Source organism: Papaver somniferum, chromosome 9 (assembly GCF_003573695.1).
Source record: "Papaver somniferum cultivar HN1 chromosome 9, ASM357369v1, whole genome shotgun sequence".
NCBI lineage: Eukaryota > Viridiplantae > Streptophyta > Magnoliopsida > Ranunculales > Papaveraceae > Papaver > Papaver somniferum.
Window position 1 is genome coordinate 184,994,442 of NC_039366.1, and position 27,557 is coordinate 185,021,998.

At 34.5% G+C, this 27,557-nt stretch overlaps 2 protein-coding genes across 3 annotated transcripts; both read right to left on the reverse strand.

Annotated features, from left to right (window-relative positions):
* Window positions 1-634: 634 nt before the first annotated feature.
* On the reverse strand, window positions 635-2,622 carry LOC113309837 (protein EARLY FLOWERING 4-like). The gene is made up of 2 exons (XM_026558354.1): window positions 2,225-2,622; window positions 635-2,000 (listed from the first exon to the last, which is right to left on the reverse strand). Exons 1-2 carry the CDS (start codon window positions 2,591-2,593, stop codon window positions 1,956-1,958), a joined length of 414 nt encoding a protein of 137 aa, XP_026414139.1. The 5' UTR covers window positions 2,594-2,622; the 3' UTR covers window positions 635-1,955.
* A 344-nt stretch (window positions 2,623-2,966) lies between these two features.
* On the reverse strand, window positions 2,967-8,361 carry LOC113309836 (SMR domain-containing protein At5g58720). 2 transcript variants are annotated; one of them, XM_026558353.1, is made up of 11 exons: window positions 7,362-8,358; window positions 6,482-6,507; window positions 5,403-5,516; window positions 5,197-5,279; window positions 4,674-4,903; window positions 4,387-4,463; window positions 4,229-4,285; window positions 4,037-4,104; window positions 3,842-3,948; window positions 3,676-3,737; window positions 2,967-3,477 (listed from the first exon to the last, which is right to left on the reverse strand). In XM_026558353.1, the coding sequence occupies exons 1-11, from the start codon at window positions 7,987-7,989 to the stop codon at window positions 3,355-3,357; spliced, it is 1,575 nt and encodes a 524-aa protein (XP_026414138.1). In that variant the 5' UTR covers window positions 7,990-8,358; the 3' UTR covers window positions 2,967-3,354. The 2 variants fall into 2 exon arrangements, 1 of the variants encoding a protein (XP_026414138.1); XR_003340769.1 differs by lacking the exon at window positions 2,967-3,477 and having other exon boundaries at window positions 4,229-4,296; window positions 7,362-8,361.
* Between the last annotated feature and the right edge of the window lie 19,196 nt (window positions 8,362-27,557).

Genomic DNA, 27,557 nt, shown 5'->3' on the forward strand with positions numbered 1-27,557 from the left:
ACCAACGCTCGACTATATTTGGGTTTAGTTTTGGTCCCCGACCAAATATACTCTGGGTTTTAGTCGTCGATCAAAATTTGATCGATAGTACGTTCCACTACGTCTGTTCAAAAGATCAAATATTTGGGTTTAATCGCCCACTGTGGACGCTCTTAGAGCAACCACAGTGGACGAGTAAACCTATATATTTGGTAAAAAAACGAGACACAGCGGGACAGACTATCGACTAAAAGCCGGACTAAAACCAAATCCCAGACTATATTTGGTCTGGGACCAAGACTAAAACCAAATATAGTCGAGCGGTGGTATAATGTTCGTTTGTCATTGGGCGATTATATAAACTACGCTTGACATGAAGCGCATGTATAGTCTTCGTCCCACGAAGAGGCGTGCATATAAACTACGCCCCAATGGAGCGTTGCTGAAATGTACGCCCGATTGGGCGCTGCTGAAGTTTACGCCTGGCATCAAGCGTTGATATACACACCGCCCCATTGAGACTGTTGTAAACTCCAACCTAGTCGGTGTTGGTTATATGGCATCACCTGTCACCAATTGTTTGGAATCGCACATCTAACATTAATAATCGAGCATACAACGCATCCCATATTTGATTGTGAAGTTTATCCTTGAAATAAAAAAGATGTTTCATTGTCAAGTAACTAAATTGCGTGCATGTATATTATCCATCATTCACAACACTACAGGTAAACAAGGTCAGCCTGATTGGTTGCATAAAGATATCGATTTCTAGAAGTTTGACTACTTCTACTACCCCACAAGGTGAACACTATATCTCCGTCTCGTTATGGGGTGTATGTTATACGTTCGCCCCAAAACCGGCCCATGTAAAGTCTCCGCCCGTTGTCGGGCGTGCATAATACCTCCGCTCCATCCAGGCGTGCAGTATACCACCGCCTCTCATCAAACGAACATTATATCTACGCTCCATCAAATTTAGTCTTGTACCGGAGTGTCACAACACGGACTAAATCCAAACTTTGGTTTTTTTTTCCTCTTTGGTCTTTGGTTATACTCCCACCATTGCAGTTGCTCTTAAATAGAATTACTCCAAATGCGAATACATTTATTGTTGCGAAAGACTCGTTCACAGACTAATCTTTCAGATAAAAACAAAGCAGAATGAAAGAAAACATAACAACTCTTTGTTCAAGACAATACCCATGGTCACATTGAACGCCATAATCTGTCACCCCGTAGTCGAACTTCCTCACAAATATAGTCCAACTTCAATTAAATAGTTTCAGAAACTATAATCCAACTTACTCAAAACTTGAAGATTTCCATTGTCGTGATAGTAACTAACACCTGAAAGGTTGCTTGTACTCGCACTGAAAACTACTTACCTGGCAGCCTATGATGATCCCTCCTAGCAATTCATGCCTCACTGTGACTCCAAGAGCATCCGTTTTGAATGGCCATACAATCAATATCATAACCTCCAATGACTTGGGAGTCAGATCGCTGTGACAGGCTTAATGCCCTAGTAGGGCTAGTTATTCCGTGAAGAAGTAAATAGCAAAGATTAAACACACTAACTATTAGAGAGTGAATGTTTCTTTAAGAATACGCCACCACCTGAGTTTTGAGCAATCAGAGCAACCTACTGACCTTCACCCTCATATTCCCTCTGGTCCATAGTATGAACCAACCCAACACCTAAACCAACCTTAAAAGGACAAAGCTAAGCTCGAGTACCATGTATCTAAAGCATACTTGTCTTTTTTTTCATCAAGATAAGTTTAGTGCTACAAATAATCTCGTTCAAACTTGATTCCCAGTCCGAACCTTTTCCCAAGAACATTTTATCAGCGCATAATAAACTACAAGTAAGATTAACCTATCAATTCCTATAATTCTTTTGCTTCAACTCGTTCAATCTCACTCTGAATTATCACAACAAAGATATTAATACATAAACGATAAGTACCTTATCACATCTGAGGGTAGAACATGAAGATGTGTATCCCGCAACCATCCTTATTAAAAAAGAAACAAGCAATCCATAAGAATCCATACACATACATAGATCATAATCCGTAAGCAAACTTAAGTAACCATTTCAGAAACACAAAAAACAACACTCTTTTGCGACATTTGAACAAACACTTAGCAAACAACTTTCATTTCTGACTCTTACCAACAAAACAAACACAAATTTAGAAACCAATCATTTACGATCAAACAAAGGTTTCGAGTTTACTGTAGTTGTAGCATCAGCCGCATATTCCACTTGATTCTTCATCTCCCCACGACTTTGATGAAAGAAACCAGAGAAATTTGTAGAAAGCTCAGTGTAAATAGATGCCACTTTAGAGATATTAATATTGATATCTCGTATTAGGGCAACATTCTTAGCAAGATTTTGAGGAATTTTTGATTGATGATTCTCATTAACTTGTTGGATTAGTATCCGATTTTGATCTAAAATTGCTTGTACTTGTTGAAAACTCTTACTAATCGTCTTCCATACTTCGCTTTCTTCTTCTTCTTCGACCTCTGCTTGATCATCAGCATCATAATCCATACTAGATTGTTCAGCTCCTGATGAAGAATCTGCAACTGTTGTCATACATGTGAGAATCAATGTTCGAACCCTAATTATTCTTCTCTCAGACTTTGGAACATTTTAGAATGTCTTGAATCGCCTCCACAGTCCACGGTCATATAAGACGCACTCATTATTTTGACCGTTCAAAGTTCGAGATATGATGCGACAACTCACTTGAAGATTTTTCGACAGTCAGAAAGCCGGCAGGCTTTTCTTAAATCATCTCCGACTGAAATTCTGTCCAGTGGAGACTGTTATTAGGACACTTTCCACCACTGCAGAGAAAATCATGTGCTGCTGTGAACCCATAAACAAACTGTGCGATCATGATACACATTACTGGGATACAAGTGATGTGGGAACGAACCACTGCAGAATATTTAGATGAATTATGTTGCAGTGAATAATTAAAGATCCCAACATATTCCAATTACAATGACAATGACTTCATTATCATGTACAAATTACAAAAAGAAAAACTTACATTTCAATGTTAAGGCGGGTTTCATTCCACCAAGTTGAACTATCGAAAAAAATCATAAAAACAGCTAAACGATAAATTATCAGAAGTCAGACTCTGGACACTAACTTAGTCCAAGACACATACAATGCAGAACTGCCCCAGGTTCTGCAGCAGCTAATGTTTGATGCGTTACACAGAAAAAAAAAAAAAGTTGAGTTTACACAGTGGGGCATCTTGGAATTATCATGTTGAATGTAGGCTAACCGTATTTACACGAAACACGTTTTGTTGAATACTTGAATCCAACAAAGAGTTACCTCTACTCAGTATCACTATCTGATTCTAAGAAGTCACACTCTCTACGCCCAACTACTCTGATAGTTACCACTCCTTGGTTTTCTTCCTTCCACTCGGCTCCTGCCTTTTCGGCAAGGCGGATCACCTGCCAAAACATAATCATAAGGTGAAACAAGGCTACTAGGAGCAACAATATAACATTAAAACTGACTGAAACTCTACCCAAAATTATTGTAGGTCCCCAAGGGACCCCATGCATATTAATTTTTACTATAAAACCAATTATGACGCATGATATCTCAAGCGGAAATATATGTTACTGGTTTCAATGTAGACAACATACCGACTGCTTCACTGTACCCTTGCCAACTCCACATCCAGTAATGACCCTGAGAAGTTGAACAGCTAGAAAAAGAAAGAAAGAAAAAAATCAGTCTAGCGCAGTCGCACGATAGTTATAGGATTGAAATAGGTGGTATAAAAGCGAGTCATAACATTTTAGTACTTACAGGATGTGTTCATCATAAAGACAAGGTGAACTTTCACTTCCCTAATGGCTTGTTCGACGTGCTGACCATGTAAATCAATTGTTATCATATTCTTTATTCCCTTGTTTCTGATAAAGCAGTCAAGTTTCTTTGGCGTTAGATCAAACCATCAATATTGCCAGAACAGCAAAAAAAAAAAAAAGGTCCAACACCCACATGGCTTCAAATATCTGCTTGCTCGCCTTTTTATCAGCCTCACGAGCCATTTTATTTTCAACTCTCCCCTGAACCAAAAAGAAAAACATCAAAATAAATTAATCAGCTTGCCCCACCAGAAGTGTCGTGTAACAATGCAAATCAACATCAAGTGTTAAAGATAACAAGTAGATATGAGAAAACACCGGCCACCTGATCTGAAAGATAAGCTGCATAATCTTTTTCTCCCCTTGAAAATGCTGTTGCAGCCTGAAAAAGAACTGACTTCCTCCTTTAGTAAGCCATCATTTTCAACTCACAAGTAATTATTATATATGCAGAAAATGAAGTACTATAGGCAACCATCTTACTTTCTGATGGTAGAGCCTCATTTTCTCCCAGTGATGCCTTGCATCTTCTCTGAAAACTTGATATTCTTCTCCCTTTGCTATATGTTGCAATGAAAAGAAGAAAAAACAAACTAGCTGACTCAATATCAAGAGGTAATGAAAAATGTTACAAAGGTTTATTTCCCTTGACATGCATAAAAAAGGTCAGTAGCCTCAGTAATGAACAAAGATAAGATTTAAACTGTAAGACTGCAAGAAAACCAAGCAACTGAAATGTAACTCGAAACACTATTTTGGATGGAAAGTACCGTATTCTACTTCATCTGGCGGCTCTGCTGGCCCAGTAGCATGGAAGCCTAGTTTCTGTCCAAAGGACTCTATTTTCTTTACTACGTTCTTGAAATTCATATTTTCAGGATTAGCTTCGGCACTCTGAGGGACATTGAACAATGACTCCAACACCACCTGCGGAAGACTTTCTGTAGTCACAGGTTTGGCACGAGATTCCTTAACACTAAGAAGTACTTCAGAATATGCCCTGAACAAAGATGGAACCAATTCAGAGAAGTTCGGTAACACATAAAACTGATAATTCCCAAAGTGTTAAACTAAGAAATAAGAATTACACTAAAATACCAAACATAAGTTTGATATGATACAGCTTGATTGGCAGCCTATATCATCTTACGCAATTCAGAAAATTTAGAATGCCCTTTGATGGTTATAATGCACACAATGTTAAACTGAAAGTAACATTAAGACATCCATACATATAGTAGCACATAGTGAAACAAGAGCAGATATACAGCGATGATGAGAATAAGCGCTTACCGGCAATCGCGGTTCAAAGACGGCATGCTCTCGCGGCTTTCTTTTCCAAACAAATTATACTTCGTCTGTGACATCCCTTTTACCTGTAAGAGAAAGATCCAGGTTACAGAGAATTAGTAGGACTTAATCTCTACCTTACCATGCTCATCAAAATCGAGAGCTCTGATATTCATATAAATTTCATTAAGAAAAAGTCCTGACACTACCTGATATCTACGCATAGAACTATCAGCAGTATAACCATTACTGAGATTACCACGTTTGCCGAAATTGCATTCAGTATATGACGAAGACGACAAATCAAGCAATACATCTGAGGCCTACAAAAAAAGTAGAAAGACTTTCAGCGAAGCAACTACATTAGGTATCCCAAAAGAAGAACTGAAAACACTTCAACAAGGAATTTTCATTAGGCCCAATATATATTGTCATCACAGCTCAAAGGAAACTATATCTGTCAACTTTGATAATGAAAGGATGGTATGAGATTTGAAAATCCAAATGTATAATGCCGTTACATTCCTAGTGTGTTGTTTACATATCGCGAGCTTCATATATGCTTCACATTCTCCATAAAATGACAGGAAAGTTATTCAAACCTATGAACATAAATTTACAACTCTATTTGTTCATACCATCCCAATCAGGTCACAAGCACTCAAATAACTGCCTAGATTCAGATACTGTTCAGCAATAAAAACATTACTGATGAATGGAAGCTTACTAGAATATGTCTCATGGACGTGTGACAAGATTGCATCTCCGCGATAAATAAATGGGATCGCATAACGTAACACGCCTTAGGTTTGTTTCACTAATTTTTCTAAGGAAGAAATTCAACAGAAACCGAGTAACATAACAAGATTATCCTTTGACATGGCCACTACTAACGCAAACCTCGCATGGATTGCTAATACGAAGATGAGTATTTACAAATACTGAAGTAACCTATTTGAGATGACCTGCCACTTCATTTGAAATTTGGTACCGCATGCCCCATAGAATGAGCAAATACATGTCCAAGTACCCCAGTTCAGAGTAGATACCTCTGGTTCATAACATCATGTCAGAACCCATAAGCCTAGTCGAAATAGTTATAAGTAGTTCAATGAAAAAAAAGAGAGAGAGAGAGAGAAGGAAAGAAAATTATATAATGATGGGTCAGCAGCTTTCAACAAGTTTGCTTGAACATTCAAAAGTACCATCCTATAACATGTATCTAAATCTTGAAAGAATATTCATAAAGACAATCCACTTGGAATTCCAAAACCAGCAGTGACAATACCTTTTCAACATCATATCCACATTGACCTGCAAATAAAAATAAGTGTCATTATTATTGTATATAATTGAAGCTTACATTAGACAACTAACAAAACTATCATGTAATATATACCATGATATAGATGTGAATCTGCATTTAAGATAAGATGCATAATATCATGTTTATGCATTGACAAAAGAAGGTACGTGTAAACCCAGAGAGTCATTCTAAAGAAATATTTGGGAGATACCTCACGCACCAGCTTGGGCCTGTTTCAGTTTCCAATTTTACGTAACCTTGCGTTACAAGCAAGAAGTCATTTCTTGCATAGCAAGTATAAACAAACCCCAACACAAGACTATAAATACAAGCTTTATTCTTTGATTTTCTCAGATTGAAAAACCAATCAAAAGTAAGAATCCTTTAGATGTCACGATCTATCGTGTTACTTCTAACAGGAAACACTCACATCACTGACTTTCAAAATAATACACTGTAACATATTTTTCTCCGTGTTACTTCTGCCCCTTTATCTGCCTCTTCTAGCTCTAAAATGTACACTACATAGGCTGTTACTGGAACCAAGTTGCTAAACCAAGCATCCTCGTGTTACTTCTGATGAAAAGCACTCGACTTTCATAGGAATAACAACCCATAAACAGACTCCTCCCTGAGTTACTGCTGGCCCTCTTAAACGTCTCTTCTAACTATTAAATACACTAAACATGGCGACAACAATAATAACACGTTCTTCGATAATTTCTTCAATTGCATAGAAAATTGTTCATATACGAACAATTACAAAAAGACACTCAACAGAATAGCCTTTAACCACAAAACAAAAATAACAATATAAGAAATAAGTAAACCAACATAAATAAAGAGAGATAAGAATACTCACAGAATACGTCTCTGACCACAGCCATGCTAAGATCACAACCATCTCCAAGCATCGAGAACAGAAACTGCTCAGCTTCTTCATTCCCAACACTGACACCATTAACCATACAAGTATTTTTCCATTTAGGAGAATTATAGTGTTGTTGTTCTCCTCCTCCTCCCCCTCTTCCCCTTTCCTTATCCAATGGACTTGACCTCACATAATATTTTCCTAGTACACCAGATACTGTACCAGCAGTAGCTATAACCCTCTTTGCCTTACAGTCCACAAAACCCATTCCAGAACTATCACGGGCTCTTTGAATATCTGATTCCCAAAACATCTCTGAAGAACTTGAACTGGAACTTGTCATACGCTCTTCACTATTGTTAGAGGACGATTCGAAAAACGAAGATGAAGTGGAACTTGAACAGGCGCCCCCTCTAGATGAATCATTATCCGCATTCATCATCAAATCACTTAATATCTCAGCAGCTTTGTTACTATCTCCCTGTGCTTCTTTATACGCTGAGTTCACTTCTTCTAATGAGACCAATGAAAATGCCTCCGCTAAGCATTTCACGTCTCTCTCTTCCTTACTTTCCCCCTCTCCATTAACCTTTTGTGGCTTCTTCTTCTTCCTCACCATTTCTCCGAGATATGAACAAAGAAATGAAACTAGATGAAAACAACAACAGCAACAGCAACAGCAACAACAACAGAGAAAACCCAGAGAAGGAGATCAAATTTGAGAACAGATCCAACAATCAGATGACCAGAGAAACAATGGGTTACACCAAGGGTTTCTGATCAAACAATTTAGGGGGGTTTCTCAGACTACAAAATCAAAATCAAAAAAAAATTAGCGGGGTTTGTTAGGTTACAAAATCAAAATTAGGGTTTCAAGGAAAAACCCTATATACTGAGTTTGAGAAATTCAATGGAAAAAAAAATCTGAAGAAGAATTTGGGGATTTTCTTTTTTCTTTTTGTCAAACACGTTTTGGTAAGACCTAAGTTTATGATTTATTTCATTTTCATTTTTTTTTCCTCTCTTTTTTTTTTTTTTGGAGTGGTGGTCGTGGATTTGAGGGGTACACGTGGACGTAATGGGTTAGCAAAATTTCCGTCAATTCACAGACAAAGTGGGTGACGTGAATATAGAGAGACTGGATTGGACTCACAAAATATAGAGCGAGTATTTAATGACCCTACGGCTACAACGTAAACTGACCTTTCCCCCTTTTTAATCTATACGGACGTTATAACGGTGAGGTAACCGTTTGGGTCCCGCATGGCAGCCGCACGCTGATAGCCTGTTAGGATGGCACATGGAAAAGTTGTTTTTCAACTTCCCGAAATTGAAAAGAATAGAAAGCAGTTTGGGTATTGGATGCTAAAATGACTTCTACAAGTGGAAATTTTAACTTTTTGTGAACTTTTATAAAAATTTTAAGCTTGAGTCACAATCATAGGTTATAAATGTGATCAATCATGTTTATATAGTGTTTTTTAGAAATTTATTCAAATGCTAATTATCGCACATAAATAATTTTATGTGCACCTAAAAGTATTAGTTAGGGCAAGTACGTGTATCAGGTGCACATAAATAATTTTATGTGCACCTAAAAGTATTAGTTAGGACAAGTACGTGTACTCTACCTTGTTCGTGATTGTTTTTGTCATGGTACATATGCCGGGTTTGTGTACCTTTAAGACAAAAACGAGTTTCGGATCTTATAGAACTTTTTCTATTTGGGTCCCGGGTATGAATACCACACTGGTTTCAAAACCAACGGTTATTTTTCGGTATGCATACTAGGTATGCATACCATTCCAGGTTTACGAGTTCACAGACTTTTGTGGTATGGATATCGGGTATGCGTACCACTAAGTCGTTGCTGAACTATAGCTATGTCGGCACGTGTACTGGGTACATGTACTACGCCTATGTACCTATAACAGTTTTCTTAGTTTGTGAAACTGGTATGCATACTGTCATGTATTCAAATTTACAATAGTTATATACTTCTCTCTAAATCAATTGAAACATTCCCAGGTAACATCAATGACACATATCACTGTTCCAGGATATTTTCGATTGATAATCTTGAATCGCGATTTACATTATGAACAATAAGTTGTCCTTAGACGAAATTCATCAAGTATGAACAAATATTTCGAGAACTAATTACCAGGATAAATATGACTCGAAATTATTGATATGCTTGCAATAGTCTAATTAGTCATGCAACATCGTCTCATAGATAGAATGATGAATATAACTTGAGAAATATATGGTTTAGTCTTCACTTAACTTTTGTTGAAGAAGTTCTCCAAAAGCTTCGGTTGATCTTCGACTTCAAACGGTAGAACGCAGTGATGTCTGATTCTCAACTACACTTCTATCTTAATCCGAGACTTAATTAATTGAAGACTAGAAATCAAAATATAGTTTTGATCAACTAAATTTGAAAACAAGATTGATATAGCAACACTTGAGTTCGACCGAGCAATGCTCTAATAGCTAGCATCATAATAAGGAGGATTTCGACGATTGATCACATTAGACAATGCCTCAACGGGGCTAATATTAAAGATTGTATGATCAACACCAGTTGGCCCTGCTTGATTTCTGATCAATTTTCTCTTCACATCAAGATTGTGACGGAGATTGTCCAGATGCCAATCAAAGTTGTTGTCATACCTTGGAGATTCACAAATATGGTGAAAAGCAATACCATATGGAAATCTCTTTAATGCATGCTCATGAAGATAAAAATATATTTAAGGCTCAATAGCATACTCATGCAGTGGTTCGTTATCTTAACAAGTGGAGTGCACGTGCTTTGCACATCAACAAACCTTAGTTTTTCATATGTGTTTTCCATTTCTGCAAAACTACGATGCTCTAAAATAAAAATCATTAACATACTAATCTCGGCTAAATATTTTTGCATACTCGGGAGTGTATGTGGTGGCTTGAACAGGTTGAGCGCAAGGTCTATTTTCAAACTTATCACATATAACTTAACCACCTCTCTGTTTCTTTTGCAAACTCACACCACCACCTTAATTTCACTTGAACACAAGAAGAAAAGAAATAGTCGATTCTTATCCTTTATCATCTCATATACTTAGTTTTGACTATTCTAACCTAAGAATCACTAAATGGCTAACATTTACATTCTAAATATATTCCAAAGTTTTACCTAACACCTAATTAATGGCAACTACTGGAATATTACAGAACGATTCAAAGAGGGCTAGCCAATTTTTATAAGGTAAAGTCCGGTCAAACTTTCTTCAACTTTCGTGCCCATGGTCAAGTCCAGGGATAAGCATTTAGCGATTTTGGTTTCGTCTTCTAAGTATCATAACTTTCTCGTTCGATGCCCAAATAACATGTTCTAGTAGTCTATTTTGAGTAAATTTTTGAGATTTATTTAGTGGTAATATTGGCTCGTTCAAATTATTATTTTATTAATTAATTATCATAAATTAATGTTCAAATTAAATTACAGTAGAAACTCCATTAACTAATACTCGATTATTTAATAAACTCTCTTAAATAATATTTTTAGCCGGTATGGAGTCGGGGACAACGTGCCGAATTAATAATTCGTCAAAATTATAAATTAATACATTTTTGATTTACGTAGGCCCCATATGAAATATAAATTAATAATTCATCATATATATTCAAATACATTAATGATTCAGGAAAATTCATTGAAAAATGATTCAATTGTAATCTGTTATTTGTTAAAACCAATATCACATTGAATTTCATCTTTAATCTTTCTTTTCATTATAAGAATTTCTAGTATTGCTTTCTCATAACTCAGCAAGAAATTATTTAATGTGATTATCGCTTTAACAAACTTTTTTTGTGAAGGGGATCTATTGTAAAACTTTCATCATCTTCTTTCCCATCTTTATCAGTTCCCACAACAATCTCAATTATTTCTTCATCAGTCAATAGTTGCGTAACTTTATTTTCTTCCGGATATTCAGAACATGTTGACATTCATTGAACTGCGGTAACCCAGCTTTTCAATCAAATTTTGCTAGTCTTGAGTGATTTCACTGTCTAACTGTTGATCTGAACTGTCTAAACTTGTGTTAGATCGAAGTTTACAATAAAGTAAAGTGGGAAATTGAAGGGTAATTTGAAGAATTTAATATTCTACACTATTTTAGAAACTAAGTATCTGATAATAAATTTCTCTATAAATTAGTAATTATTAATTTAATGGATAATTAATATCTCGCTTAATTAATAAATATTGGGGATTCAAAAAACATTAATTTATAGAGTTTTTACTGTAATTATTATATAATTACTCGGCGTAGTTGTCATTTGACAAATGAGGTTGGATTGACCATTCGGATCCTTACAGCATATATCCATGAGACGGGACAATGGTGTACAATTGTGTACACATCTACAAAATCCAACATCTATACCCACAAAACATGTCGTATATTCACGAGACAAGACAAGGTACACTAGTTTGTACACACATACAACTTGGATCGTCTACCTAAGCGCCAACAACATTATCCATATCCATATATTGAATAAACATAACATGTAAACTCAGATTGATTTGAACCGTCAACCTCCGAAAACCTTGTGCTAGGTTTGGGCACTCTATCATTTTTAGCTTATGAGCCCCTAAATTTAATACATAAACCCCAAAAAGTTTGATGTCAAAGGTGCATCAAGATATATTTCAGTTATGTACCATTAATAGCATATGTGTACAACTATGTACATATTAACAGTTAACATGTGTACATTATGTACACATTAAGAATCAACATCTATACAACTATGTACGTATTAGCAAAAAAACACGAATGTTTTATAGATGATGCATCGTCAAGTACATCTTATTCATGCATTTTTCTATAACCAAAATAAGATAAATTAATTGGCACATTTGGAATCTGACGAAAAAATATAATGTGTAATTGCCAAAAAAAAATATTTAGGCATAATACTTTTATGTATGCATTCACAACATATATGATGATGACATTTCCTAACTCGTTTGACCGACCAGCTTGTCAATTATATTTAGCTATTATCAACATTTAGAAATGCACTTTTACATTTCATTGTAAATTAGTTACAGAATCAAATGTTGTGAAAGAAGCATAGTCCTAAGTAAATCTCCAAACCTTCTACAATAAGTATAACACTAAATTACTCTCAGTATAACATCTGACAATGTTTATGAAACGCAAATCTATTGTACTTCTAAAAAAAAAATTAGTCTCTCAAAGGAGACTCGTAATTTAAGCAAACCCATTCTCACTTTATTCACTTGGGTTTTGGTTAGAATTTGAATCCATGGAATTTTTGGCAGAGATCTTGAAGCCGAGAAGAACAATGGATTTGGTTCTGCTGTGGACAGTGAAAACTTGGGGATTTGTGGTTTCTATCAAGAACAAGAAATCATGGAAAGAAATGAAGTTGATGTTGCTGTGAGATATATGGTAGATAAGAAGAATAAGGGAAATAAGGGAATGATGCTTGTCATGGGTATGTGAATGGATTTGAGCAGAGTTTTGAAGAAAGCACAGAGATGTTGGTGAAGATTCCTTCATTGTCTTCATCCTAAAATGATGTTAATGCTTTCGGATTCGATCCTTCCCGTGATTGAGTAGGAATTGATAAGATTAGGGTTTGGTTTGGCGTGAATCAGGACCGTTGGCTAAAGTATTTTCATTGTAACTGCTGGATCGTAGATCCACTTCAGGGGTATACTTGTAAACTCATAAATTTACATATTTTTATTTTATAAAGCTAATTAAAATCTGGTCATGAACAGTCAACGAGAGTCAACATCCACTTCAAGTACCAAGCACTAACATTGGACAAATGTTAGACCAAAGCCTAAACCTGGACAAAACCTGAGTACCAAAGTCCAATTATCCCTAAAAATTAACCAATAAAGTTTAATAATTGCAGGATGATAATATTTGAAATAGCTAATGTGGAATACATCAATAGGCTACTCCAAAAGTTAGTGTTCCTCCTTAAAACAATAAGAATAAAATTCTTACAAGAAGTTAACTAGAAACCGTGGAGAAGTAAGTGAAAGAGCTAAGCATCATCTTCACTTTCAGAGTTAATCCTTAGGTACCCGAAGTGGTAACACACAAAATGTAATATCTACTAAAAATATCCAACAACTTACCGCTATCTGTAGAAAACGTTACACATATATGATGATAGAAAGGTCATTCCTTTCTCAAAAATTATGAGAATCTGAGATTTTTTTTAATAGATGTACGAGGTCCCAGGATGTTTCTGCAGGTGCAATTTTCCTCGCTAAAAAGCTTCTGCTATCCTGTGTTTTTTTTTCCGCATTATATTATTTTATCTTTAAAATATGAATAATACAAGTACTATGTATTCAATCTAGGTAGTTTAAGTCCTTATTAGTTGCGATCAATAACAAGACTTGTTCTTGTGGAATTCGTATATTGAAAAATAGATAACAAGTTTCATACTTGGCGGAATTCGGATCCTCTTGTTTAGATACGACTAGATTGATCTTGGATATTTATTTGTGAAAACATCCAAGAACTCTTCTACATAACCAGGTTCACGAACTTCTTAGTCTAAACATACTGATTGTGGAAGAGAAAGAAAATATTTATATACATATTGTTCAAGGATCTTTAATTTAGATTTACTTATAATTGTATTGGGTTTTATCCATAAGGTTGTCGGATAAATTTTTTTGTGGTGTACTTGGTACCCTCTCCTTTTCAATTATCATAAGTTCTTTGGTTGATTGTACAACAATGATCAATTGGAGATGCTGACATACTGTTATCTACTTGATTGCAAAAGAGAGAAATTTTTAGAGATTGTTAATTTGTTTCTTCCTATGAAAGAAATCCAATGCGAGCTGAACCTTTTAGCCACAATGAGAAAAAAACTGCAAAATACTAGAAGAGGTGTTAGACGCATGATCTCATTTAGAAACTCTATTTGATGTATATTTCTCCATCATTTATCGGCTGAATCATGAGTCGTTTTATCAATATCAGATAGTTCCTTTGAGGGAGTATTAGAGAATTTATCAGTATTTAGCTAAGTTTGCACTTTAAGTCATTATCTTCCTTTCCCAAGGAATTACAATGCTCATGAGCCAAGGTGAGATTAGATTCAGCCTTTTTCTTCCACGACGGAGGTTATTCATTGCTGGGGAGTGAGTCTCAACCAACTGGTTTTCTCGTGCAACGCCTTTTATGGAAGTATCCTTAAGAATTCTAACATTTTTGTATTTAGTATTTATTTTTAGTTCTTGAATGTATTTATGGATACTGCCAGAAAATGGCTTAACATCTTCATATAGATACCGCTCTCGGTTGAGAGATTAGTTGAGATCATAAGCATATTGAGTGTATTTCACCTGGAGGTCGTTTATCTCAGAGACTTGGTGTTCAACGATCTTCAAAGTTTCTAGCAGGTTCCCCTTTATATTTTGAGCCAGGATCTACAGGATGCTTGGAGAATATATCTTCAGCAACCGAGGATATAATGAGTTCTTTACCTTTGGATTTGAAAGAATCAACTAAGGAGTTATCCTTTGAGGTAGTTCCCAAGCAGTTGGCATAATAAAACCAGCGGGAGCCATATCAGTACATAGTCACAGGTTTAGAATTCTTACAAACACATACTTGTTTAGGTCTAACGATGTTTGCCTGCTCTGATACCAATTCAAAAGAAGAGGGTACCAAGTATAGCACTAACTTTTTTTTTCGACGACATGTATGGACAAAACCTAGTATATAATTGGAAGTAAATCTAAATCAAAGATCTTTGAACAATATGTATATAAAGTTTTTCTTTCTCTTTTCCATAATCAATAAGTCTAGAAACAAAGTCCGTAAACCTGATTGTGTAGAAGAGTTCTTGGATGATCTCACTAATTAATATCCAATATCAATCTAGTCATATCCAAATCAAGAGGATCTGAATTCTAACAAGTATGAATTTCCAATCTATCTTTTAAGATACGAATTCAACAAGAGTCAATCTTGTTTTTGATCTCAATTAGTATATAGATTAATTACGTACTACTTATGTTAGTCCTATTATATAACGATAAAACAATGTAATGTGGAAATGGAAAAATATAAGAAACTAGCTAGAAGTTTTGTTAACGAGGAAAACTGCGCCTGAAAACCTGAAACCCCGTCCAACTTTAAAAACCAAACTATATTAATCCACTACAAACATGCTATCAAACTCCGGACTGGAATATAGTTGAGACCAAATTAACCCTCCAAACAATTCAGCCGCGATCGTGCTCTTTACATCTCCCCAACCTTGCAATCTATGCAATTAATTCTCTTAGCTGATGTCCTTTAAAAACTGTTGGAAATATATTCTTCAAAACAAAATTTATTTTTATTTATCATTCTTATTGAAATTGTTGTTAATAGTCATAATTATCTTCATTAAAGAAATTTATGTTATCAATCCCTTGACTGTTTTATTTAGGGGAAGTTAATGGTATTAATTTTGTGATAATTAAGTATCATTAAATATTAAAATTCTTGATTACAAAAATCAGATTTTGGTTGGAAAAAAATGAGAGGATTTTTTTCGTTAATGTTTTTTGGAGTTTAAAGAAAAATAAGAATTTTTTGAGAGAAAGAAAACTAGTGTGTGATCATCACTTTTTTTCTACAAGTTTGATTTTGAGCAAGAATAGAAGTGTACAAGTATCACATACTCTCAAAGTGCAAGAGTGATTGTGTAATAGATTTACTTGGCTATTTTATTTCGGGGACGACGCGCCATGGAAGAACTGCTTGCACAATCTTGGGCAGAGCCGCGAAACGTCTTAAAGAGAGCGACCTGGTCGTGACTCAGCCATAACATTTTATTTTTATTTTGGTTTATGATTGTTTTGCAGGCTATTTTCAGCAATTGTTCCAACAATTTAAGACGTTTTCTTCTGCCATAGAGATTAAACGAGAAACTATTGCTGAAACACGTTAAGTATCATTATTTATTTTGTTTTGAAAAATTATGACGGTATAATTGTTAACGATTTAACTTGAAAAGACGAGGGTACCCAAATATACCTCAATCTAAAACTTCTCCACCTATAAGTCCTTTATCCGAAAGTGATTGTCTATGGACTGAGTCGAGACAATACAACAAATCGGTTCACACTTCGTGTGATTGTCTATGGGCAGGAGATCGAGACAATATAACAACGAAGTATGTTTACTTGATAAAAGGTTCATACTTAACCAAACATAATAGGATTGCTTATCAAGTAAATAGGAATAGACATTTGTGTAATTTACTTTAAATTATAATAACAACAATTATAATTGCGGAAAATAAAAGTAAATGACACAACAAGATTTTTTTAGCGAGGAAACCGCAAATGCGAAAAAACCCGGGACCTTGTCTAGAATTGAATACTCTCGGGACTAAGCCGCTATATAAAATCAAACCAACTTCGTATGGTTGAGACCAAACAACTAAACCTATAGTTCACCTAGTTCCGTATGTATTCCCACGCCTCCAACCTGTAATAAATCACGAACTTGGAAAAATTCCTTTGGTTCATATTCCAAACAGTAAAGGAACAATAAATCTGTTTGGTATCAACTCTTTTCAACCAAGTGATATGAGTTCGACAAAGGCTCTTCTGTTTATCTCAATAAACTCCTTCGTCAGGTTCCTAGATCTATCTTCTTATCAACTACCGAAGTAATTTTTAAGATTTTGCAATCAATACTTTTAATCACAAATAATTGTATTGATGTCGATCTACACAACTAATCAATCTAATCTACCACAAGGATAAACCGATCATAGTTGGATCCTCTTTTACCGAAACAAGTATTGTGCACACCAAAGATTATGAATCCCAAATCAGAAATCTTCAAAGTCTTTTTTGTCTTCAAATCTTCTTAGATCTTCAATAAACACCTGCACACAATCAACCTGAATCTCTTGTGATAAATCACGCACAAAACGGAGCCTGTTAACAATGGATTATCACAAAACGTATTTAGATCTACAAACAGTCTAAAGATCCACTTCGATCTAGTTTGAGTGAATCTTATATCAAAAGAGAATATTCTCAAGCATAAACAAACTAGGTGCAATCAAAGTTCAACCATCGTTATTCAATCAAATCAATCGAAAACAAAAGATAAACCGCAATTATCTGATTTCCCACCAAGGGTACTAATAGAGCTTCTCAATCCCAAAGAAGGCTTTAAACTGAGCGGTCGTAAGAGATTTCGCCTAATTAGGTTACTCTCCTCTCCGAATAGGCGACTTCACCAATAGCATCACAATTGGCATAGTTCTTGTTGTACGAAGGATTAGTTTGCTAGAAATGCAAACTTTCATATTTATAGACCAGGGAAGTTTGGACACCAAGGAATTTACAAAACCGAAAATATTCTCAAGATATGCAATATATTCCAGATTCGGTTTCCATAATTCCTGAAAAATATTCTCTGTCCAACTTAATGACCGAAAATCTCTTGGAAAATCTCCAACTAGTAAATGCACATTACTAATTTTCATTTTCCTAAAATAAAATTAAAAACTTAAATAAAAGATTCTCAATTTATTTTCTTCGATCTGGGATTTTCTTCCTTTATCTATTAAGGAATAACTTTGAACAATTAAAGATAAGTGTTACTGCACATGTTCAAAGTATGTCGACATCCTTACTTTGTAAGTCCTCTTTCATACTTACAATCTTGAAACAGATTTGCCACACTTCCAAACAAGTTTAGAATTGGGTTCATCTGACTTTCAAGAACTATGTGATTGATTAAGAACACTCAATCATAAATCATGGGTTTAACGGTTCTACCAAAACAAGTTTCGATTCTACCTCCATCTGAGTAATGTGCATAGTCACACTAGCTTTCCAAAATTCGGTTGACTAGGTACTATGATCCGTTCCCAACATATATATGGTATCTAACTTGTACTTGTTTCACATGTCCATAGGATCGGTTCTCCTTTGCCTAAAAACGTGTTGCACATGTCCATAGGATCAGTTCCCATTTTTGATAAGAACTTGTTGCACCTCATACAAGGATCGGTTCCCCTTTGTGATAGGTTGCACCTCTTACTAGGATCGATTCCCCTTTACCCAGAGTTGGTCATACCAATAACACAAAATCGATCATACCATCTCAGGTGATTACTTAAGATCGGTTTCACTAATAAAAGTCATACCAATACAAAAGTCATGCCTTTGTTAATAGTTTTACCAAGAGTATAAACAAGTCATGAACGGTTATACTAATCACACATATTGGTACTTCAAAATATATGCAATGAATAACAATACAAATAATGTCGGGCGATTTCTCTTTCGATTCACAAAACAAGTTCATGAATTTACTTCCTTAAAAGAAATGTAAAACATTGTTTCCTAGGATGAAATATTCACCTTATACCCATACATAATCACAATAGCATTCAAACAGTTATGTTGATGTCTTATCTACAAAGTTTAATGTTTAAGCAATAAACCTCGGATTGTATTCCTTAATACTATGTCTAACTAGAGTATAATCATTCATGCTTCGCAGTTTTGTTTTCAATATGCACGACTTGAAAGATAGTTTAAGGAATGAAACAGTTCACGTCAAATATCACTAACCTCAAGTGGAAGGATGATGTTGTTGTTGTAGATCCTTAGTTTTTCACTTCTTCAAGTCTTCGCAATACTTGTAATGTCTCATATCCTAATACTTTCAAGCTAACCTATACGAAGTTGACTCTTGTACATAATCAAGCGACTCTTAAATGAGTTTTGGCTCACTAAAATATGACAACCAAACTTGACATACCAACGCTTGGTGGGTTCAACCGAGCTATTCTCTAACAATCTCCCCCTTTGTCAATTTTAGTGACAAAACTCTTACATCACATGGATAAACAAATTACAAGAATTCATTACACATACGCTTGATTCCCGAATTCAACAACACAATAACCTGGATACACTCAATCCTTAAATGTTGTTGTTGACATTATAACAACAAAGCTAATACTCCCCCTAAAGGTAAGATAGGTAGATTTTATCAATCCACACGTCTTTGTTATTTCCTTTGTAGTCCATATAAGTACAAGTATATGATATGTTACTCGCCCTTAGTCTATGCATTCACTCTTTCGTTTAGATAAACATTTAAGCACCAATGTCCTTTTCCTTAGTGATACCAATCAATATAAATCAATACCAGTATCACTTGTTTACTCCATATATTTCTCCCTCTTTTTATCACAAAAATGACACAGAAACGAAAAATAAAGGACAAACCGAAAGGATCTTACAAATCTCAAAATAGACTTGCGACCTATAGAGTTAAGCACGAGGGTTCCACACACCATTTTTGATAACCAATACAAACCCGAAACTACAAAATAATGTGTTTTGATATGTTACCAAGGAAACAATTCCCCGAAGAAATTTTCCCTAATAGTTTAGCAAACCAAAAATCAACTAAGCACCTTAGTTCCTTTGTTAAACCGATTGTACAAATACAATCGATTGTTCGATAAGACCAAAATAAAGATAACTCTATTTTTCTCATCAGGTTCTAATTATCCATATAACTTAGACCTTTAACTTTTAAACAAGACAAGTACTAGGTTAGTTAACTAGCATTTCTTGTTAAGACATTAGATTAGACTTGAATAACCGAAACCTCCACTTTGATAAGTCTAACTAAGATCAGAATTAACTTAGTTTCTCTTATCCGGAATCGAATTGGACTAAACAATTCATCCCGTAAACCTTTTCTTTCGTTAAGCCATAAACAATTCATACAAACCAAATAAATCAACTTTCATAATTATTCACCTCAACCAGAAGCAATTGAAACAACATAGACATTAAAGCACCGCAATTGCACCGAAATTTTGTAAGCCTAAACAATTAATACCACACAATAAAGCAAGATAACAATAGTTTTTCTTAACCGGAACCAATTGAATCACACATACATCCATACACAAATAATGGAATAAAACATCAAGTATAGCGAAATTTTGTTAAGAAAAAGCAATAAATATATGAAATAAAATCAGGCTTTTCTTAAACAGGAAAACAATTAACTAATAAGATTGTTACCTCAAATTTCTCATCCACTTATCCAATATGTTTGCATCTTCTTCTGAGGAGAATTGATATCGAAAAATCATTATGTTGTCATCCTTATGAAAAACAAAAGAATAACAACAACCAACCTTTACCAGAGAAAGGTTGAAAATCTGTTTTTAACTATTGCAAGCAAAAGCTGAAAACCCCGAAACACATATATTTTTATGCTAAACCAAAACCGATTCAACATATTGTGACTTTTTCACATATTGTTTATATCAGAACCCCTCATGATCCTTTGATAAAGCCTACCAACATGGGCTAGAACTTAATCCTGCTAAATCAAAAAGTCACCCAAACCATAAGGGTTCACAACATTATGAGATCGAATATCAAGGTTAGAAAACCGAAATCAAACATCCCATAAACATACATAGAAATAACATAAAGCATTCAAGCATATGCTATGTAAATCAAAAACTATCACAAGAAAAATTATAAATAAAATAATTTTATTCATAATAAGATAGTTTTATTCATAAAAGACCTAATACAATTATTGAAAGAAATCAAAAATTGATTGTCTATTGTTCATTTTTGAAACTCTAATTTCAGCTTTCAAAGCATCCTTCAAAGTTGAAGCCGGATCAGAAGATTTTACCGGATTCCAATCATCTTCTATAATCACTAGTCTTGATTCAAGACTAACGACATTGTCATTGACTTCCTTAACTTCCTTTCGCAAATCCTTTTCCATGTTCCTTACTTCACACTAAGATTAGATCTAATTTTAGTGAAAGATTCTTGAGAAGATTATCATTGAGAGAAGAGATCTCTTCATTAGGAACATCTTGTTGAAGTTCTGGAGATGAATCAGAATCGCCATCAGAAGACTCGAGACGAAGTTTTTTGTTAGGAACAATATTGTGACGGCCCGGAAAATTTTTCCCTTCCAGTCGGTCGTGGAGTTCGGTCAACTGACAAGTTCCAAATTCTCCGAGCTGCCATTTGGGGTGAAAACAATTTGAAACCAAGAGTGTGAGATATGGTTTTATTAAACAGTTTGTAAACAAGAATAAATTATGAGTTATTAAACAATACACGAAAGTTTCATTCCTGTTATCAAAACCTTTAACCAAAAATATGGTATACAAAATATCTGACATGAAACTATATAAACATGACTTGCACTTATTAATTAGAATGCTCTTTTTTCAAACAACAAATTCAAGAATAGAATGTAACTCTTTTTACAAATCACAATAGCAAGTAAAGATACTATCATTTTTCACAGACTAAAACAATAGAAAAATACAGTATCCTTTTTCATAAGCCAACCCAGATACACATGAATATACATGAACACAAAGCGAGCATACTCACTTGACCCCCAAAGATCAATTCACCAAGCTTAAGAAAACTTATTGCCTCAAGCCGACCTCATACTCTGTGGAAAACAGAACAAAACAAAAGGGTGAGCCACATCCCAGTAGAGAGTTAACGATACGATAACACGAGTATAGAGAAATGCCCAAATACAAATAACCGAATCAAGTAAAGTATAAACAATGCGTTAAGTTGTTGAGAACATCCATTCCGAAGTATCAAAGGCCTTACCAAGCCAATACACAATCGAAATCATCTTAAACAAGTGAGTTTGTAATAATCTACAATGAGGGTCTGAATAACCAATTGTCGAGGTTTATCAGAAAACTACCCTATTGTCCCAGACAATCTTCCACAGGTCACCATTAATATGGATTTCCCCTTGTGGGCCCGACAAACTCATCAGTAGTGTTCTCAATGAAGAGGATGCTCAACGCAGTTCATAAATAGTTCGCAAACATCGTAGAATACGAATATCGAACAAATCATCAACAAAATATTGATTCATCAACCATGAAAGGAACTTACCTTGGCTTTTCCAACATAAAACAAGATCATAAATACATGTAAATATTAAACAATAGAGATGGGAATAAATTCAGAACCATTAAGTGCATTGAAATCAAAGATTTGCACGAAAGCCTCGTTTTCAAACCACTATTTTTCAAAATTTACCATGGGCCTCGTTTCAAATCAAACTAAACAAACTATAACATTTTAGAAACTACAAAGTGCCTTTTTTTTATACAAAAATCATTAGCAAAAAGGAGGAATTCAAATAGTTTAGATAACAAGATATTTAGGCATAAGACAACAATAGAACGTTTCTGAAATTCAGATTGCATAGCCTGTTTTCAAAGAATTGTGTAGACTTCGTTACACAACGAAAATGAGTGTTTCTTAGCTCATTTTGTAGGATATAAGATAGCTTTCACATAAAATTGATATTAAAAATTAATGAGTTCTATAACTGTGTAAAAGTACCTCAATAAATCTGGAAAGACTTTATGTTTTTTAGAAATTGTAGTTTTGACAGTCTACATTCAAAAATTCGTATAAAAATCATTACACAATGAAATTCAGAAGTTTTGGTACCATTAGAAATATAAGAAACCCCACTTTGACACTAAAATGATAAGAAAAGGTATTGAGGTACGTAACTATGTTTAAACATCTCAACAAAACAGGGCACATGTGCAGTTCTTCAGGAAATTCAGTTTTGGAAGTTTGTAATGAAAAATTTGTGCAAAATTCATCTTAAAACGGAATTTAGCAAATTGTTATAAAGCTGAGAGAGTCCTCTTTAACATAAAAATAATAGGAGAAGCTTTTGAAGTACGTATCCATACGAAAGGTCATGACAAAACAGTACAGTTGCAAGGGTTTCCGAATTTCAGTTTACAAACAAATCCATAAGATTGTTTAAAAGTGAAATTGATGTTTCAAGACAACAAGATGAATACCAAATACCCAATATAACAACCTAATTGAATTCAAAGCAACCACAATTAAGATTAAACATCAATATGACCAAATTATTGAGAATTGAAAATAATCCTTCATGAAAAGAAACTTAAACGAAAAGGAATTCCCATGTATCGGATTCCAAAAAGAATAAGTGATTTCTATAAAATTGAGAGAACCCATGGATGGTTTTAAACATAAAATAATTTAAAGATAAATTTGTATGAAATCCCTAACTTAATTCATGAACTCTAAATTGAAATCAACGAGAACAAACATTCAATAACTTAAAATATCACAAATCCATCTTACAACGTTTCTTAGGAACATGAATTAGATTAAATATGAAATCAGAGAATACAATTTCATCAAAGTAAACTCAAAACAGTTTTAAGTAAGAATTTCCCCTACCTTTTGTGTAGTTTAATCTTCCAAAGCAACCAAACCAAATCAATTGATCAAACGATGTAAAACAAGCTTCAAATCTCAAGTTTCAATTTCAAGTTTTGTGATCAAATCTCTTTTCTTTGCTGTAGGAAGAAGAGAAATCAAGAAGAGTTGATTTTTGTAATGAAATCAGTAGGAAAAGATTATAAAAGAAGGTAAAAAGTCCTAAATACCCTTCTTTCAACACAAACAAGACACATACCCCTTAACATGTGTCGATTTGTCGCAAATTTCAATTATAAAAAATCTATTAAAGTTCGTTCACGCTATGGGCAGGCTCACACAAAGAGAAATATAGTTTCTCAGACAAACTCCAAGTGTTTCTCAATTGAAACACAACTAGGTTTCACGCTCCACATTGCGCTACTGCTAGTCTTCTAATCCAAATGAATTGGGCTCGCACCCTAATATTTTAAAAAAAAAGAACGCGGGTATTACGAATATAGTCCAGACTTTTTCGGTTTCGCGAGAGTTGCAACTAGAGGTAGACATTCAGTCAAATCTCTATGAAAATGAGGTAAGAGGTCTTCCCTCTTATAAGTTCTAAAACTTTTTCTCAAAAATCTTTGAGAATATTATTTCAATTAAATTCTTAACCGAAAAACAATTTTTAGAAATATTTTTATACAAGATATTTACATCTATATCCTTACTGTATACTTTTAAGGGCAACAAGTAAGGATCCATGATAACCAGTTAGGTTGTCACCTTTTTTGTTGTTGAATTTCTTCTCTTGAAGATCTCAACATTCTTACATGTTTGAGGAGACATTACATTTGAAATTTTAGGTTCAACTTTTAATCTTGATGTAAGATTATGATGTTCGAAGAACTTATTCTCCTATTTGACGAGATCTTTGATATACACTTAGATCTTGATTTTCTGGTTTTATACAGTTTCTCTCTCTGTTTAGTATCAGGACATTGCCTTTGAAAATGCCCCTTTTGCTTGCACAAGAAGCAAACACCAGAATTGTTGTGTTTTCTGGATCCAGATTTCACAGATTTATTTAGCCTTACCTCCTTGTCTCTTGATACATTCATACAAGGTGATGATTTATCAAAGCAATTGAGTCTATCTCTCATATTGTGATTTCCTGCTTTTAACTTCCTTATCTCATCTTGACAACACTTAATATCGAAAATGAGTTTAGATACTTGTACCTTTTCGGAACATTGAGTAACCTTGATTTTCTTCAGTCGCTTGTTAAATTTTTCTTTATCATTCAGAAAACTCATTTTGAGTTGATCAAGCGATGATTGTATTTCAATGATGTCAGATTCAAGAAGGTGAGTTCTTTTATCTTTACATGGAAATATTTCTTTGAAAATCGAAGGAGTAAACTCTTCTTGAGTATCTAGAGTTGGAAGAACTTCAGAGTCATAGATTTCTGCAATGGTTGCAACATGATCTATCTCATCAACTTGATCATTCTCATTAGGACAATAATCAAGTGTGGCAATGTAAGCATTTCTTTTCCATTGTGTGTCCTTAGTTGGACAGTCTGGAGAAATATGACAGAACCCTCTACACTTGTAGCATTGAGGAATAATATCATCATCATCCCAGATGTCTTCACGTTTACGTGAAGGAACAATTTTTCCTTTTGACACAGGTTATTATCTTTTTCGATGTCTCAATAGTTCTTGAATCGTTGAGTAATAAGAGACAAATGATGATTAAGTTCAGCTTCGTCTTCAGCAGTTCGATCTTCTTGATCTTTAGAATCTTCCAAATATTGAGTCAGAACCCTTTTTATGGCTTTGTAGGCCAGATTGTATTTTTGTTTAGACAAATTTTCTTGATCAAATATCTTCAGTTTTCCAACTAGGGAAATTCTAGATAGAGAAGAAAGATCATTAGCTTCAATGATTGCATGCTTTTTACAATCGTATCTAGATGGCAACGATCTGAGAATTTTACATACGATATCCTTTTCAGAAATAGTCTTTCCAAGTGAGAAAGACACATTGATTATCTCAGAGAGTCTAATATGAAACTCTTCAAAAGTATCGTTGTCATCCATTCGAATTCCCAATCGGACATAAGAGTTTGAAGTCTAGCTTCTTTCTCTGATGTGTTTCTTTCGAATACGATCTGAAGATTATCCCAAGCTTCTTTCGAAGTTTGACAAGTTGATACATGATGTTGTAAATCACGACTAACAACATGTATAATAGCAATCAAACCATCTGAATTCTGCTTAGCAAAAGCCTTTTCTTCGTTTGAAAACTATTATGAGCGTTTAAACTCAGTTTCCGAATTTTCTACCTTTGGGTAATTATAACCATCGACGACTAATAGCCATGTGTTAAAGTCTCGTGATTGAAGAAAATATCTCATAGCATATTTCCACCATTGATAGTTTGTTCCGTCAAATCTTGGCGGTACGTTAATTGAAGTCGATTCATGCGAACTCGAGTTCATTCTTATAGGTTGGATCGCACCAAAAACAGATTGTTAGATATTTTCGTGTTTGCCTACTCTGATACCAATTGAAAAGACGAGGGTACCCAAATATACCTCAATCTAAAACTTTTCCACCTATAAGTCCTTTCTTCGAAAGTGATTGTCTATGGACTGATTCGAGACAATGCGACAAATCGGTTTACACTTCGTGTGATTGTCTATGGATACGAGATCGAGACAATACAACAAAAATAATATGTTTACTAGATAAAAGGTTCGAACTTAACCAAACACAATAGGATTTCTTATCAAGTAAATATGAATTAACGGTTGTGTAATTTACTTTAAATTATAATAACAACAATTATAATTGCGAAAAATAAAAGTAAATGACACAGCAAGATTTTGTTAACGAGGAAACCGCAAATGCAGAAAAACCCCGGGACCTTGTCCCGAATTGAATTCTCTCAAGATTAAGCCACTATACAAAATCAAACCAACTTCGTATAGTTGATACCAAGCAACTAAACCTATAGTTCACCTAGTTCCGTATGTATTCCCACGCCTCCGACCTGTAATAAGTCGCGTACTTGGAACAATTCCTTTGGTTCGTATTCCAAACAGTAAAGGAACTATAAATCTGTTTGATATCAACTCTTTTCAACCAAGTGATATGAGTTCGATAAAGTCTCTTCTGTTTATTATCAACTACCGAAGTAATTGTTAAGATTTTGCAATCAATAATTATAATCACAAATAATTGTATTGATGTTGTTAGAGCATTGCTCGGTCGAACTCGCATGCATTGCTATCTCAAGCATGTTTGTCAATGTTAGTGATCAAAACTATAAGTCTTGATTTCTAGCCTATATAGCTAAAGGTCTCGGACTAGGATAGAAAGTGTAGTTGAGCTCAAGACTCCATGGAAATCATCATACAAGACGAAGTACTACTCAAGGAACTGGTGGATCTTCATCGACTAAAAGGTATGTGGAGACTTGAACTTATCTGTCACTCAAAAGTCTATCTACCCTATCTCCTATTCTTGAGACAAAAGTCGTTTTGATATATAGACTTTCATTATACACATTTGCTATTTCGAGTCGAGTGTAACTCGCCTATCTATTTCTCGAAATATGTGTTGGTAAGTTTTTGCTTTAGCCAAATTCATCTTTACCTAGTGACGAATGTCATGTTATGTTTCAATCACTTTGGAAATTGCTCTGACGAAAAATGGTCTGTGAATAACGTCTATATAACGTCCTCTGAGAATGTTTCAATGATTTAAATGAGAGTTTAGATTACATAACCATTGGTAGGATATAAGCATTGTTGTGGAAACACATATATGTATAAGTCCTTATTCCTTGAACCAA